The sequence below is a fragment of the Cnephaeus nilssonii genome, assembly GCF_951640355.1.
Source record: "Cnephaeus nilssonii genome assembly, chromosome: 15".
Lineage (NCBI taxonomy): Eukaryota > Metazoa > Chordata > Mammalia > Chiroptera > Vespertilionidae > Cnephaeus > Cnephaeus nilssonii.
The window spans coordinates 22,802,213-22,819,175 of record NC_137086.1 but is presented as its reverse complement, the minus strand read 5'-3'; the positions used below and the strand labels follow the sequence as shown (position 1 = coordinate 22,819,175).

General features: G+C 34.0%; 1 protein-coding gene and 1 pseudogene across 2 annotated transcripts in view; one reads left to right on the top strand and one right to left on the bottom strand.

Moving 5' to 3' along the window:
- Positions 1–16,963, top strand: part of LRPPRC (leucine rich pentatricopeptide repeat containing) — an 88,747-nt gene that overhangs the window by 4,691 nt on the left and 67,093 nt on the right. Inside the window, exons 2-11 of the mRNA XM_079792519.1 lie at positions 7,708–7,907; positions 9,259–9,381; positions 12,413–12,534; positions 12,639–12,697; positions 13,339–13,425; positions 14,250–14,376; positions 14,674–14,818; positions 15,144–15,289; positions 15,744–15,849; positions 15,929–16,036. Coding sequence (XP_079648645.1) covers positions 7,708–7,907; positions 9,259–9,381; positions 12,413–12,534; positions 12,639–12,697; positions 13,339–13,425; positions 14,250–14,376; positions 14,674–14,818; positions 15,144–15,289; positions 15,744–15,849; positions 15,929–16,036 — 1,223 coding nt within the window. The remainder of the gene's footprint in view (positions 1–7,707; positions 7,908–9,258; positions 9,382–12,412; positions 12,535–12,638; positions 12,698–13,338; positions 13,426–14,249; positions 14,377–14,673; positions 14,819–15,143; positions 15,290–15,743; positions 15,850–15,928; positions 16,037–16,963) is intronic.
- Positions 3,974–5,812, bottom strand: LOC307112119 (calmodulin-like; annotated as a pseudogene). The gene has a single exon. The product of its transcript is annotated as a calmodulin-like (transcript).

Here is a 16,963-nt window from a genome sequence, read left to right as displayed (position 1 = left end):
TAGGCACATGCCCTGACTGGGAATCGGACCCATAACCTGGTGTATGGGACGACGCTCCAACCAACTGAGCCACCTGGCCAGGGCAGCGCTTTTTTTTTTAAACAAATGTTTTCTTAAAAACCAGCTCTTACCCTTTCTTTGGGGAGGTGGAAGAGCAACACTTTTGCTTTCTCATACTCATTTTCTCACACTTCTGGATTATAAGCTGCTTATATATTGTGAGAGTTTTAAGAATAGTACTTACGTGCTTCAGAGGAAAGATTAGCTTTGAGGTAAACCATTTTGGAAGTAGATTTAGATTGATGGTTGGCTCAAAGGTGAAGATAACATATTGTCCTATGACAGACTGATGTGACGTGTCTAACGTTGGAAGGAAAGAAAACTCCCTTGTTTATCACTTAAAAAAAATCTTCTCAAGCATTGAGAGTATGTCTCGGTCCTTTGGGGCTGTGATTCAGCCTCTGCTCCTTGTGTGTATAAATTTATCAATTACAGAGGATTATGATAGGCACAGTGCAACTATTACATTAGTGCTACCCATAGGAGATGAATTTACTTTTAGAGAGAAGAGCAATCACATTTGTTTTGTGGTAGGGGATCACTTCAGTTTGAGAGGATGCACGCTCATGACTAGTCAGTGTTCCAGGGGAAGAGAAGAGCATGAAGAAACTTGGAGGTGGTACTTTTATCCTGTGTGACTAATGTGGGGAGGTATGTAGTGGAAGTTGACACTGCAAAGGTTATTTGATTCCTTAATGCTAACAAGGTTGATTAGAAAGTTGGTCATTTGATGGTTGGAAGCCTTTGAAAGGTTTTGAGAGGTACAAATGTTGACAAAGTTCACATAGACTCATGGAGAGATAGAGGCTGGAGATGGACAGAACAGTTAGGAACAACATAATACTACAAGTTAGGACTAATAGGGCCTCAACTAGTTGGTGCAGAACTGAGGAAAGATACTTCCTTTTCTTGAGAGAGAGAGAGAACGAGAGATTGGTAAGGATGCTAACAGAATTAGGAAGAATAGATTTGGAGATTAATATAAACAATAGTACCTTTAGTTTAGATCTTTGCCATTTTCAAAGTGTATTTGTATGAATACATCACACATTTCAAAGTTGGAAATTGAGGCTTAGAAGAATGAACTATTTTATCCAGGATCTCCAGTTGGGATTCAACTACTGTGATTCCCAGTTCTGAAATGTTTTGAATATGTTGTAGTTTAGGTTATGAAAGTATTTAAGGACATAAAAACATTTTTAAAAAAGGTAATATATGATATGTTATAAATTTAGGAATTAAAGACTATCACAGGTAAGTAAGCACATGAAAAGATCTCAGAATGTAAACTCTGCAAGGGATCGTTAGAGTAATCTACTTCATCCCACTCTCACACTGTAGACTTTAAAGAGTATCCCCATCACATTATAGGTCTCAACCTGGTTAACTGACTCTTCATCACTTCCTGTCAGAGCTGAGACATCCCAATGGACTGCAGTATTCTGAGTTGGACGGAACATCTGGATAGGGAGAAAGGAATGGCATTGGTGTTTCAAGCCCGGAGACTATTATCAAAGTGTAGGAGAGTTGCACACATTTTTAGTCAGAAATTCTGTGACTTAGCATAAAGTATAGAGCTGTGTTTGAGGGACAGCTTAACTGGGCAAGACTTTTTGAAGAATTGAGGCTTTGCAAAATAATTCAGGGAGAAAGTTCATTGTGACAGCTCTACAAAAGACTAGAAAAAAGGCCAATCAACAGATGTTTATTGAGCATGTTCTAGAATAAGAGCTTTTTTGAGCACTGTTCTGTTAGGAATCTGATAACTGCTTTTTTAAATGTTACCTTTACAAGGTAGTATTTTTCTTCATATGAGGAACTAATGCTTAGACCAAATACCTTTGCCAGAGCCAGGTAGCTGTTAAATAGTTTAGCTTGAATTTCAATAGGCCCTTTAAAGTAAGTCTTATGTGCTTTCTGTTAGTACATTGAAAAAAGAAAATGCTCTGGTAAATACGAAGTTAATATTTATTACAGTTACTTTGCCAGTTTTTTTATATACATTTTTCCAATGTTATCCAAACTTGGGGCATTTGTATACTGCCTTCAGATTTTTTTGCCAAAACTGAGTACTACCTAAACTGTTATTTATATCTAATATTTTTCTTAACATTGGTTTTAGGTTTAAACTAACATTTTTATAACTTAATTTTGCCTTAAGTGGGAATTCTAGTAAAATAAAGAGCTTGCTGTGATAAGTATTTTAAAATATTTATTACAATACATAGAACTACTAAAATGGAAAATCTTTGTCTAGATGTAATCTAAAACCATCTTTCCTAGCAGAAGTGTGATATTTTGGGAAACAGTGTATTTTTCAGTCAATCTTTATGATATTCTTATGAGGTAAATACAGTTACCTCTCAGATTTTACAGGCTTTGAGAGAGTTGCAGTAACTTGGCCAAAGTCTCATATCTTATAAATGGCAGAGGTTGAACTCAGGCTGGTCTGTAGGACTCAAGCCCACACTCTTTTATTTTTTTAAATTATTTTTATTGATTTTAGAGAGGAAGGGAGAGGGATAGAGAGAGATAGAAACATCAATGATGAGAGAGAATCATTGGTTAGCTGCCTCCTGCAACCCCCCTACTGGGGATCGAGCCCACAACCCAGGCATGTGCCCTTGGCCAGAATTGCACCTGGGACCCTTCAGTCCACAGGCCGATGCTCTATCCATTGAGCCAAACTGGCTAGGGCTCAAGCCCACACTCTTACAGCTTATGTATTTCCACCAGGCCATGGAGCCTTCTTTTTTTTGCCTTTAAGATTGTGCTTATCAATTGTTTATGAAAATGATACATAATAGTGTCAGATGTATACAGAGAATTAAGTAAGCACTTAATACGTGAGATTTTCTTCACTACATGTAGGTAAGAATTAACAAATTGTGTGGTGTGACTTGGAATTTGTAATTAAATCAGGTGATGGCCGTGGTGCTATGGATTTCTGTCCCCCATCTACACTGCCCACTGTAGTCCAAGTTTCCATCATTCTCTCACCTGGACTATACTGCAATAGCTTCCTCAATGGATCTCTGTTTTAATTCTTGCTGCCCTCTAATTTATTCTCCATTCAGCAGCCTGACTTACCTTTTCAAAACAGAAATAGATCATGCTTATAAGCCTAAGAGTTCTGATACAATCCTGTTCCTGAAATAAAATCTGTGTCTAGAAAAAAAAAATCAGACTCTTTAGCTTCAAAATACTTTATGGCCTAGCCAGTCTTCCTCTCAAACCTCATCCCATCTGTTGCTTACTTGCTTGGCCTGCTGACTTCTGCCTTGCTTGGAAGGATGGGTGAAGGGTGAGAGGGATTGAACAATAAAATAATTATCCTAAGATTTTGAGCTTCAGGGAACAATGTAGTAGTGGTATAGTGAATAGCAGTGGAGCAATTTGAAAGGAGTACCAACCACTTTAGGAGTTATCTTTTTGAATTTTTAATATCTTAAAACTTAAGTGGGGTCAGTATGTGTGTAAAATGTATTAAAATAATTCTATACTGTGACCAATTTGGGGTCTATTCCAGGTGTACAAGGCTGGCTCAACACTTGAAAACCAATTAATGTAATCAACTGTATCAACAGGCTAAAGAAAACACAAGTGGAATAGTCAAAATAAGGGATTGGTGAGAACATAAATGATGTTTGCAATCCCCATTGACTACAGAATGGTACAACAAAATAAGCCAAGAGAGCAGCTTTATGAAAATCAGTCTTGTGTTTTATAAGCATACTAGAGGCCTGGTGCACGAAATTTGTGCACGGGTAGGGTCCCTAGGCCAGGTCTCTAGGCCTGGCCAGCTATCAGGGCCGATTGGGGCCCCCATCTTCTGGTTGAACTCCCAGAGGACACTGCATATTAGCCTTTTATATATATAGATCATAAAATCTAAATACTTTACTTGTTTTTCCATTACCTAGTCTCACCTTTACTGTTAATAAGGGAAACTGGGTAGAGGAGGAAGAGGGTATATGGGAATTCTGTACTTCCCAGATAATTCTTCTGTAAACCTAAAAATGCCTTGAAAAAGTAAAATATTAATTTTAAAAAGACAGAGCCTTTTGACAGGTGGAAGCCTGCTTATAAAAATCTGGTTCTTGTAGCTTTTTTGGGGGAGGAGGGGAGGTAAAAAATTTTTTTATTGGAAAACAAATATACAACTTGGAATGGATTTGAGGCAAATTGTGTTATAAACAGATTTTCTTTAAGTGGCTAAACAAAATTTAAAAAGCAGTAACAATAAAAGAAAATGTTTTTGGTACAGGATCAGCAGTACAAAAAAAGTGTACAAGTACCTGGATAATACACTCGTTTTGCAATAGTGCAACTTTTAAGTACATATTGTTGAATGTCCATAATCCACGTAGAGTTACAACTCCACACTCAACATCAACATGCTGACAGTTCCTAAAGAAAACTACTTAAAGGCATAACCAGATGTTCCCTCATTTGACCAACTCCATCTAAGTTTAGATATGCAGAAGGGCTTAGATGTATCCAGAATAAGCCACATGCAGCATGATACTTGATCAATTTTCTAAAATAACGTTTCAGGACAATCACAGTAAGATAAGGGAAGAAAACATGGAGGAATAAAGTCCTAATTACTATACATGCATTTTTTTTTTCACAGTAGGGGGAACCTTTACAGATAAGTTACAAAGAAAAGGCAAATAAACAATTTTGTACAAGAAATTTAACACATTCTGTACAATATCTTCACTTTGCTGTCATCATTTGTACAAACCCTTTATAGCTTACTTGACCATCACCATCAATATCTGCTTCCCTGATCATTTCATCAACCTCTTCATCTGTTAACTTCTCTCCAAGGTTTGTCATCACATGGCGAAGCTCTGCTCCACTAATATAGCCATTGCCATCCTTATCAAACACGCGGAATGCTTCTTGAATTTCTTCTTCACTGTCTGTGTCTTTCATTTTTCTTGCCATTATTGTAAGAATTCTGGAAAGTCAATTATGCCATTACCATCAGCTTTCACTTCATTTATCATGTCCTATAACTTGGCTTCTGTGGGATTCTGTCCAAGAGACCTCATTACAGTTCCCAGTTCCTTTGTTGTTATAGTTCCATCACCATCATTGTCGAATAGTGAAACAGCTTCTCTGAATTCTGCAATCTACTCTTCAGTCAGTTGGTCAGCCATGCTGCAAGCGCTACTGGTCTCCGAGATGGACTACACAACCACTCAGCTCGCTCGCTCCACTCAGACTAATCTCTTGTAGCTTTTGAAATACAGACACCCCACTATAAAATTGTTAATTTTTTTTATTTTTAATAAAGAGTAAAAATAAAAATCACCACCACCAATTTTTTAAAAATAAGAATAACTTTAAATGCCAGATTTTTGAATAACTAAGACATTTTGTTTCAGGTGTTTTTTTTCAAAATCAAATAAAAATTGCCCTTTTGCTTTTCACAGTTTATAAGAGTCACTTGTAGTAATAAATTTTCTTGGAAGGTATTAGTTTTTCTTATTTTCCCTTGTTTAGTGTCAGAAAATTCATGGGTAACCTGAATATTCGTGGTGAGTGCTGGAGTCTTAGGAGGGGAACTCCTGAGCCATTTATGACATGTTAGGTGGTTACATCAATTTTTTTGATCATCGGCATTTGGAAGCAGTGCGCTTCAGCTTGTGCCAGCTGATGAGTAGATGCCTCTCTTGCATGGACCCATCATAACCCCTGGACTTGTTCTTTCCCTTCTATCACAGCATACCAGGCTATGAAAGTTTTGTCTCTTTCAGGATGTGTTTAATGAATTTAAAAATAATTTCTGGGCCAAATAATAAATGTAGAAAGCACTGCCATGTGGGGAAGTGCTGGAGAATCCTTTTGAAGACTGAAGAATTCTTTGATTTAAATGGGTAATCCTTCCCCTATCCCAGTTTATTTTATAGCAGATTCATATTTCAACTTAATGAAAGCCACACTTACGTTTAATGGCTGCATTAAAGATTTATAAGAAAAATTAGCTTTAGAGTGTTCAGAATGCTGTGCTGGTATATTAACATTTCTGTCTTTTGCCTGAATTTTGTTTTATGTTTGATGTTAACATTTTAAAACTGAAATAAATAACAAATGTGTTATTTATTTATTTAGCCTTTTCACAGTATCAGATTTGGATTATGTAAAAGACTTGGGCAGATATACTTCACTATAATTTGAAATTGCTATAATCAACTTTTGTTGAACAATGTGACTGCACTTGAACTTGACACATTATTTTGGGTGATTTAAAATATCATTTTTGTGTTTGCTTGATTAACAAAGGCTTTGTTTAGTAGCAGCTGTTCTAATAGCCAGATAAATGGCCAGAGAAAACCTTTGAAAATAAGGAATGAATATGTAAGAGTGTATCTTTTGTGGTTTTTAGGTAATAATCTAGCATTTAATTAATTTTGCTAATTTAACAGACTAATCAATGAGGCACTTTTGCTCATTTAACAGATTTTAATCAACTAAATGTGACATTGACTTGTTTAGTTAGTATCCTGATTTTTTCCATTTTATTTTCACTTCATTATATTTATTTGCTTAGGTGGAATCATTAAGACTAGAGTGGTTGTGATTTGTCCCAGATCACAGTGGTAACATTTCTAGTCTGGTATCAAATGCTGCCTCTGTGTTTTACATCACCTTGTGATGAAACTACTGGTGTAGCTTTCTTTAATGTAACATCACATACTTAATCACTCAATTTGTGATTGGTTTTTCAGGTTAATGATGTAGGGTAGGAAATCAGGAGTTTAATAAAACTTATTACTATATAAATATTTATCTTGGTAATTGACTGTGGTAAAAATACACACATGCCAAGCATGCGTTTATAATCCTGAAGGCATGCTTGGATTAATAAGTATTTTTATATTATATTTGGTTAACATATGCTTAGTATATACAATATAGTTGTTTGTATGTACTGGCTGCTATTGGAAAATTTAAAATATTTTGGAATACATATATAAATCTCTGAATTAGAAATTTTGTATTAATGATATTCGAATGCAGAGAAAGTTTAAATTCAGTTTGTAGATTTTATGATGGTTTCCTTCACACATAGGATTATTTTTAAGTTTGATATTTGAAATCAGGTACACACCATATTATTGTCTTAGTTTTCCATATGGGACCTTATCAATACACTCTAATAATTAGTCAAGATATTTACTTTGCATATAATTCGTATTTGTGTCTGATTTTATTTAAAGCAAAAGTCAAACTTTCTTGCCTACCAGTTTATACTTCTCTGAGCAAAATGCTATTGCATTTTGAATATGAATTTATGTATTTAGAAACTAATAAAAAAGTTTTGTATAAATTTTGTTCAAAAAGATGACCTAGCCCTGGCCGGTTTGGCTCAGTGGATGGAGCATCGGCCTGCGGACTGAAAGGTCCCAGGTTCGATTCCGGTGAAGGACATGTACCTTGGTTGCGGGCACATCCCCAGTGGGAGGTGTGCAGGAGGCAGCTGATTGATGTTTCTCTCTCATCGATGTTTCTAACTCTATCCTTCTCTCTTCCTCTCTGTAAAAAATCAATAAAATATATATATTTTTAAAAAGATGACCTATATGGGTAGTAGTTGACTTAATTTATTATTAATTGTGTTTCATTTTATAGAGGACTACTGAGCCAAGCCAGGCTGTATGCCATTGCTGCTGAAAAAAAGAATTATCTTCAAGAGGAGTCCACTTCTTCTCAAAGAAGGAGTGCCAGTCAGTTTGATTGGGCTCTCATGAGATTAGATAATTCTGTCCGAAGAACTGGCCGCATCCCAAAGTCACTTCTACAAAAAGTCTTTGATAATACCTGTCACTCAGGTATTTCAAACTTTTCTGTTTAAAAAGTTGGGCTTTTAATAAGTATTTGTTGGTGGGCAAGCTCTTTGATACTTTTATTTGTGATTTCTAGTGATCATGATTTTATTTTATTTGTTATCTTTCTGTCTTTCCAGCTCATCAGGGCAAACTTTTGAGTAACTAAGACATTTTGTTTCAGGTGTTTTTTTCAAAATCAAATAAAAATTGCCCTTTTGTTTTTCATAGTTTATAAAAGAGTTACTTTTAGTAGTAAATTTTCTTGGAAGGTATTAGTTTTTCTTATTTTCCCTTGTTTAGTGTCAGCTTTACCTAAAATAATCACAAATGACAGATTTCCAGGAACACTGTTAATCATTTCCCTTTTATTATTTCCCTTTCACTTTCACTTAGCTATTAAAATTTATTTGAATCACTTATGCAACTTGATAATTTGATGGAAGCTTGTAAGCCCTCTACTTCCCTATCCCCTCACACACACACAAAAAGCCCACATGCAAACACACATAATTTTATTTGTAGTTTCAGAGTATTCACCAGCTTACCTAAAGCCCGTCCATGGATTTCAGTCACATTAAGAAGCTACAGAGTTTAATGAAGAGGGATACCAAAGAAGTATCAGTTATAATTAATGTGCATTTGAATAATGTTTTTCATTTTCTCTTTTTTGATTTATTCAGAATTGTACAACTATCACCACAATTTCAGAACATTTCTATCACCCCAAAAAGAAACCTCCATACCCCCATCAGCTCCCAAACCTTCCCATCTCTTCCAGTCCTAAGAAACCACTAGTGTACTCTCTGTTCATATAGATACCATATGTTATTCTGGATACTTTATATAAATGGAATCAAACAATTAGTGGTTTGTTTTTGTTTTAAAGTCAGCTTTCAGGGACATTTTGATAAAGGACATGGATAAAGGGAGAAGAAAGTTGATATTATTCTGTAACTATTTATAAACCTAAAATTGATATCCATGGGTTTTAATTGTACTACTTTGTGTTATTTCATAAGATACTGAGAACTTAGCCTTTGAATTGCAGTAAGCACTGCTTATAAATTAGGTTCCTTGTATTTTTGTATTCTATAGTCTTTTAAATTACAGATTCATAACCTTAGCTGACTTAAGAAAGCAGACTAATTTTTAAAATCTTAGAACATTTAGTAACATTGTAAATTATACTTGTGGATTAGGATAGGATTTTTCCAATTTACGGGTAGGCTCTTTAATATTATCTTTAGGGAGGCAAGAGAGTTTTGAATATTTTTAGGTTTCAGTTTAAGATTTGATATTTATCTGTATGATACTGATTCTATGTTAAATGTTACCCATTAATCTTTTTTCATAGGTTGCCCAGGTGGTAATCATGCCTTGCTTCTGCTGCGCAGCTGTGGTTCTCTCCTGCCTGAACTAAAGCTCTCAGAGAGGACAGAATTAGCTCATAGGATATGGGACAAACTTCAGGAATTGGGTATGATTATTTGAATATGTGGTGTGTATAAAAGGTGCAGATATTTTTTTCCCTTAGTTAAAAAATAATTTCTTTAGCCCTAGCTGGTTTGGCTCAATGGATAGAGCTTCGGCCTGCGGACTGAAAGGTCCCAGGTTCGATTCTGGCCAAGGGCATATGCTTGGGTTGCAGTAGGGGGCGTGTAGGAGGCAGCCGATCAATGATTGTCTCTCATCATTGATGTTTCTATCTCTCTCTCCCTCTCCCTTCCTCTCTAAAATCAATAAAATATATTAAAAACAATAATTTCTTTAAATAAACTTTAATTTAATTTTATACAAGGGCTACTTGATTCACAAATTTTTTACAGTATGATTTACTCGGTGAGTTATAGTGACATCTAGGGGCATTAAGAATAAAATATTTTTTCATATCAAGTTTTACTTTAATGGTAAGCTAAAAAGCAAAATAACAAAATACAAAGGACTTAGGTCTGTCAAAGTTATAAATGCATATACCATTTCACTAAGCAGTTTCATTTGTTTGAATTTAGATACAGATATACTCTCATTTACAGAAGGATATTCTTCATTGTAGCTTGTTTGTAATAGTAAGAAATTTGAACCAATTTTAATGTCCCTCAGTAGGAGATTGATTAAATAAATTATGGAGTGTCCATAAAATGGAATATTGTGCAACTGTTAAAAGGATTTCTTCATATACTAATGTGGGGTATTTTTTAAAATATAATTAAAAATTAAGATGCAGAATAGTGTGTATACTGTGCTACCATTTTGAAGAAAAATGTTTATATGTTTATATTCATACAAAACAGTTTAAACTTTGAACTGTGAACATAGTACCTATTCCAAAAAAAGTAGCTTAAAAGACCATTTGATAAAATCCAATGTTCATTTCTGATGTAAAAAATATTTAAAGAATAGATGGGTGTTTCTTTAACATGTTAAAATCTAAAGCCAACAACTAATAAATATCATGTATAATGGCAATGAAATAAGATGTGAAACAATACTGTAAGTTACCGTTTTTTGGTGATGTGCTTGTTTGCCTATAAATTCCAGAAAATTAACTTACAATAAAATAGTTGGAAATACTAAATGGTCAAGAATCGATAACTTTTCATAGTTAGAAACTAAAATAGATTAAAGTATTCAAGTGTAGTCACAAATATATAAAATATCTAGGACTATCCTTCAAGTGATGTGTAGCACTTACACAAACTATAGAATAAAGACAGAGCTTCCCCTGAGAGTTTTGAATTCATCTAGAATTAATTTTGATGACAGGTTCATTTTTTTAAGTTTTTAAAAGTGGATATGAAATAAATATATTTCAGAATGGAGAAGAGTTTTCTAAGTGTAAATGCAACAGAAAAGTGAAAATAAAGAATTGACCATAAAAACTAGAAATATCTATATGTCAATAAGTCGCATACTTTATAAAAAAACACGTTGAACTGGGAGAAATATTTGAAAAAAGTTATGTGCTAAAATACAAAAAAGCCCTTGCATAGTCATAATGTTAACACCTCAATAGAAAGATAGACACATTACTTTCTAGTATAATTGTTCACAAACATGTCTTTCCTCTATATCCTATTTGAGAGTGGAATCCATAACATCTTTGTTTTCCTCTTTGCCAGGACCATCATGCTTTCTTTGTGCATATTACACTTAATAAAAAATAAGTGTTTAGTTACTATATGGTAACCTTGTTGCATAATCAAAAAGCAGATGTTGAATTGCACATGGTGTTGTTTAAGTATTATAGTGGTTAAGAGATTGCACTTTCAAGGCAGACCACCTATGTTCAAATTTATAATCACTTAATAACCATGTGGCTTTGGACAAGTAAAAGTCAGTTTTCTTCATCTATAAGGTGGGGATGATAATAATGCTTGCCTCAAAGCTATTGTGAACAGTAACTGAGCCTTTATAAGCAGAGAACTTAGCACAGTGTCTGAAACAGTAAAGCACTTTACATGTCTATGTATTAAGATAAAAAATATTGCCCTGGCTGGTGAGGCTCAGTTGTTTGGGCATCATCCCGAGCACCGAAAGGTTGTGGGTTCAATTCCCAGTCAGGGCACGTGCCCAAGTTTTGGGCTCAATTGCGCCTCAGTCCCTGGTATTGGGCGTGCAGGAGGCAGCAGATCAATGTTTGCTCTCACATTGATGTTTCTCTCTTCCTCTCCCTCTCCCTTCCTCTCTCTCTCAAAAAAATCAATATAAAATAATATTTTAAAGAATTCCCCAAATATTAATTTAACAGAATAGGTCTCTGTTCCCTTGAATCTCAAGCTGATAGCAGACACTGACCATAGGCTTACGTAGCCACAGGCAGGTGAATAAAAAGATATTTAATTCTTGAAAATTTAGTAAAACATGTTAATACTGGATTGATCTGGTCACCATGATGTGATGAGTGGTATAGTAAGTCTGAGTGGTAACCTTAATTAATGCGGCCTTAGGCAAGATAGTTGCAGAAAGAAAACAAAGGTCATTTGAATACAGGTAATTAATAAAAGCAGAATAGAAATGGTGTTCAGCAACTGGGTGTGGAGTGGAATTGGAATCTTCAAAGTCTTTGAGTAGCCTGGTTAGTAAAGTAAGCGAATTACCAGCATAGTCCTACCTGTATAAACAGCTATAGTCACAATCCATCCATCTCAGTGTCTGTAATGTGACAAGGACTGCTTTATGTAGAAAGATCTTTCAGTCACTTTAAATACAGGGGAATTGTCAGCATTTTCTAACAGGAAGGGAATACTATGCTTCATAAGTAAGAGACCTAATATCTGAATAGGCAGTTACTTGTAACTGTATAGTAATTCAGTAATTACTGTCTTGCAAGTTTAGCTTGCTCTATCTGTTCTGACAGGCTTTCTATATAAGTGGGTCTAAGTTTGGGGTGAAATACTTAAGTGATCATTTACTCTTTTTGTTTGTTAAATTAAGTACACGTTTTCATTGTGATAAAGAATATGATTTTAAGTGCTTTTCTAAAAATCTGATTTAAATTTCACTTGTAGGTACTGTGTATGATGTGAGTCACTATAATGCTTTACTTAAAGTCTACCTTCAAAATGAACATAAATTTTCACCAACTGACTTCTTGGCAAAAATGGAGGAAGCAAACATTCAACCAAATCGTGTAGGTAGCTGTTATTATAAATGTTTGTTGTCACATCCACTCTTCTTTTTTTCTTTACTAGAAATGTTATTTTAAAAATATTAATTGGCCTATTTCATTACCAGGTAACATACCAGAGGTTGATTGCTGCTTATTGTAATGTGGGAGATATTGAAGGTGCCAGGTATGGAACTCTATAAAAGTATGTATAAACAAACAAATATTTAAGTCTTCTAAACCTAGAATATTTCACTCTCTTTTTTGAGTTTCTTTTTAATAAGGGAAATTATTTCAGAAGTATTCTAATCTAGCATATGTGGTAATATGACTTCTATACAATATAAAATTATGTAAGAGGTGAAAGATAAGTAACAATTGTTATTTTAATTAAAAATTTAATTAATTGAAGCAGAGGTTTAAAATTGTTGAGACATAAAGCTAGCTTTACTTTATTTAAATTATTTCCTAAAGGAAATGTTCTTAGCTACTTAAATCGTATTCATTTATAAAACTTATTTGTCTCACAGGTTCATATAAAATCAGTTGTAACATTTCTCTGTGTAAAATGTATTACTACTTTTGGATAGAGGGTTTAGGAAATAAGGGATATACTGAAATGTACAATCTTATTAAACTTTATGCTTTTTAAAGGTTAATTAGTAGCATAGAAGAAACAATGAGATTTTTTAAAATTACTATTTTTAACAAGAGTACTTCAAGACTATTGATATAATTTCAAGGAATGGGGTTTTGTGTGTACATGTTATAGAAAGTGTTTTTGATGTATAATTCCAAGGAGTATTTTTATTTCATTTTTTATTGCAGCAAGATTCTTGGATTTATGAAAACTAAGGATCTTCCAGTCACAGAGGCAGTATTCAGTGCCCTTGTTACAGGGCATGCAAGAGCTGGGTATGTTCAATCTAAAGTTTTGTTCTCAGGCGAGGTTTAAATTATAGAAAAATAGTGTAGAAAATCTTAAACCATGTTTATCAACCTCCTCAAAAAAAAGTTTGAGCATGTGAGATAGAACCTGCACATTTAAAAAATACCTTATTTTTAAATTTATCAGTTTCACAAAACTATTTTTAAAAAAATATATATTTTATTGATTTTTTACAGAGAGGAAGGGAGAGAGATAGAGAGCTAGAAACATCGATGAGAGAGAAACATCGATCAGCTGCCTCCTGCACACCCCCCACTGGGGATGTGCCCGCAACCAAGGTACATGCCCCTGACCGGAATCGAACCTGGGACCCTTCAGTCCACAGGCCGACGCTCTATCCACTGAGCCAAACCGGTCTCAGCAGTTTCACAAAACTTTTATTTGAAAATGTTCAGTCTTAAAAATTGGGCCTGATCAAAAGTAACTGACTTTGTAAAGTTTTTTAATTGATCTGCTAGTGCCCTGGAAAATATTTTTTTGGTGTGAAGAATAATTTACTAAAAAGGTAAATTTGAATCGTAACACATTTAGTGAAAGAATACACATTCTTTAATGTCTTTGTAGTTATTATACAGTTCGGTTTCTCTTTTGTAAAAATTGCCTGTAAAAATTTGGGATGTTTATGATCTTTATTTCTAAAACCTTTAACCAGTTTAATATGTATTTTCCTTTTCTGATGTTACCATGGTTTTAATTTTGATAAGTATAGATATACATTTGCGATTGAATGATATATTACATTTGGCGGTATTATGGTAAGCTGTTTTATTTTCTTTGAATTAACTTACAGAGATATGGAGAATGCAGAAAATATTCTCACAGTGATGAAAGAGGCTGGAATTGAGCCTGGTCCAGACACATATCTAGCCTTATTGAATGTGTATGCTGAGAAGGGTGACATTGACCATGTTAAGCAGGTATGACTTATTGTATAAATAAACATACTTTAAAATCATTTTTATAAACTTATAGCAGAAGAATATAGTTTATATCTGTTTTTAAAGGTATCTCTTGAAAATAATAGTATTTATAGGAGAATTCCTATAGTTTGGTACCTTGGTGTTGAAGCAGAATATTTCTGTTTTATAAAAGAAGTCCCAAATCTTTAGATGATATATGTTCCTAATTAAAATTTTTGTATTTTAATATATTTAGCTTTAATTTAAAAATACTGCTTTCTGACTTATTCTTCTAATTTCTGGAACTATCTATAGACTCTGGAGAAGGTGGAGAAGTCCGATCTTTACCTTATGGACCGTGATTTATTGCAAATTATCTTTAGCTTCAGTAAAGCTGGGTATCCTCAGTATGTCTCAGAAATTTTGGACAAAATTGCATATGAAAGAAGATATATTCCAGGTAGTTTTATAAACTTTACTTTCATGATTTTTGTAATCATCTAAATTACCGTTTTTACCTGATGAAAAGGGCATTCTTTAACAATAGGGGGGTTGTGATAGATGAACATAGGACTCAAAGTCAGCTTAATAAACTAAAAAACTTGAGTTAATGGATACATTGGAATGTTTTGATGTGGAAGTGTTTTATTATTATTTAGGATATTTTAAAGGATAGTATTATATCCTTTTGGTATTTGTAGTTCATAAGTTTGTCTTTCATATTGGTTAAAGTGTAAAAGTATTATTCAGTTCAGTAACAAAGGATGTCTTTGTTTTCTTTCCAGATGCAATGAACCTTATTTTACTTTTAGTCACTGAAAAATTGGAAGATACAGCATTGCAAGTTTTATTAGCATGTCCTTTATCAAAGGAAGATGGTCTGAATGACTTTGGCAGTTTCTTTTTACGGCACTGTGTGACTATGAATACGGTATTCTGTCCATTTTTACCTTGTAGACAGTGTAATAGGTAGTAAAATAAGATTTTTTAAAAGTATAAGGACCTGCCGAAACCAATTTGGCTCAGTGGATGGAGCGTCGGCCTGTGGACTGAAGGGTCCCGGGTTCGATTCCAGTCAAGGGCATGTACCTTGGTTGCGGGCACATCCCCGGTGGGGGGTGTGCAGGGGGCAGCTGATCGATGTTTCTAGCTCTCTATCCTTCTCCCTTCCTCTCTGTAAAAAATCAATAAAAATATATTTAAAAAAAATAAGTATAAGGACCTGTTATGAGATTAGACCAAACATAAATACTATGAAAACTTTGTTTTTGTTTTGTAAGATGACGGATAAAAAGAGGATGAGAGGTTCAGACTTTTCAACCCAAAAGTGTTAGAGTATTTGCAGAAAATCAGAGGGAGCTGATGTGTTCTTTTTTCCCCCCTAGCCTGCAGAGAAGCTGAAAGACTACTGTAAGAAGTTAAAGGAAGCCAAGCTGCATGGATCTCCTTTGCAGTTCACACTGCAGTGTGCTTTACTAGCCAATAAAACTGGTACTATATTTTCATAGCTAAAACCAACATATAAGTTTTTCTGAGGTAGCTTTGTAATATTTAATGGTATCTCTTTCAGATTTGGCAAAAGCTCTAATGAAGGCTCTGCAGGAAGAAGATTTTCCTATCAGAACTCATTATTTCTGGCCATTGCTAGTTGGACATCAGAAGGAGAAAAATGTTCAAGGTTAGGTTTTGCCTTTTACAGATTTATAATGGTTCAGAGATCCAGTGTAACAGTTTCTATACACATCTAATTGAATTCTATGGGAAAGCATACTTAACTCCTGAGTATGAGATCTGAGAAAAATTGAGTTGATTTAAATCATAGTAAAATATCATCAGCGTTTAAAAAACCAAATGGTAATGTATTTCTTTCATCTTAATTACATTAATTTTATTTATTAATTCATCTCTGGTTTTGATATTCAAACTTGTGAGTATAGTTTTAATAAATAGTTCATTATTTTTATATTTTTCTAAGACTCTAGTTTATTATTTTATATATAGAGTTTGAAATAAGTTTGCCTAGCCTTATTGAAGATAAAGTTATATATAATTAGGCCATTTTCTTTGTGGACCAGTCTGTTTTCTCCTTAACTGAGCTGAGTTACAATAATAAGAAAGACAGAAAAACTTTTATTGCACAATGAGTGCTCATGACCTGACAGCCTGCTGATTGAAGGGCAGAAATGTTCAGTCTTTCAGGTTCTTAAGTACATTTAAGCATTTAGCATACTTTTTTCTTGTACACATGGGATGTCTATAGGATATGAATAAGAATTGAACAAATATTAAATTTTAGAGTACAGTATCTAATTCTTTGGTTTGCATTATTGGTAATTCAGAAAGAGTAGTATCATAAAAAGATGCTTTTAACGGAAGTACTTCCCCCTTGGGGAAACAAAAAATGGTCTTTTTCATTTTATCTCGAAGTGTAATGTGCTTAGAATGAGATGCAGAGTTGTTAGTATGACATTGGGTGACAAACAGAACGCACAAACAACAAAAAAGTGCTTTTAGCAGACTTTCATATTGCAATTTTATTTTAAATATATAGCTGTCTTCTGGCTTAAAGGAAATAGTGAAACAAGTATTCCCTAATTGTTTCTGG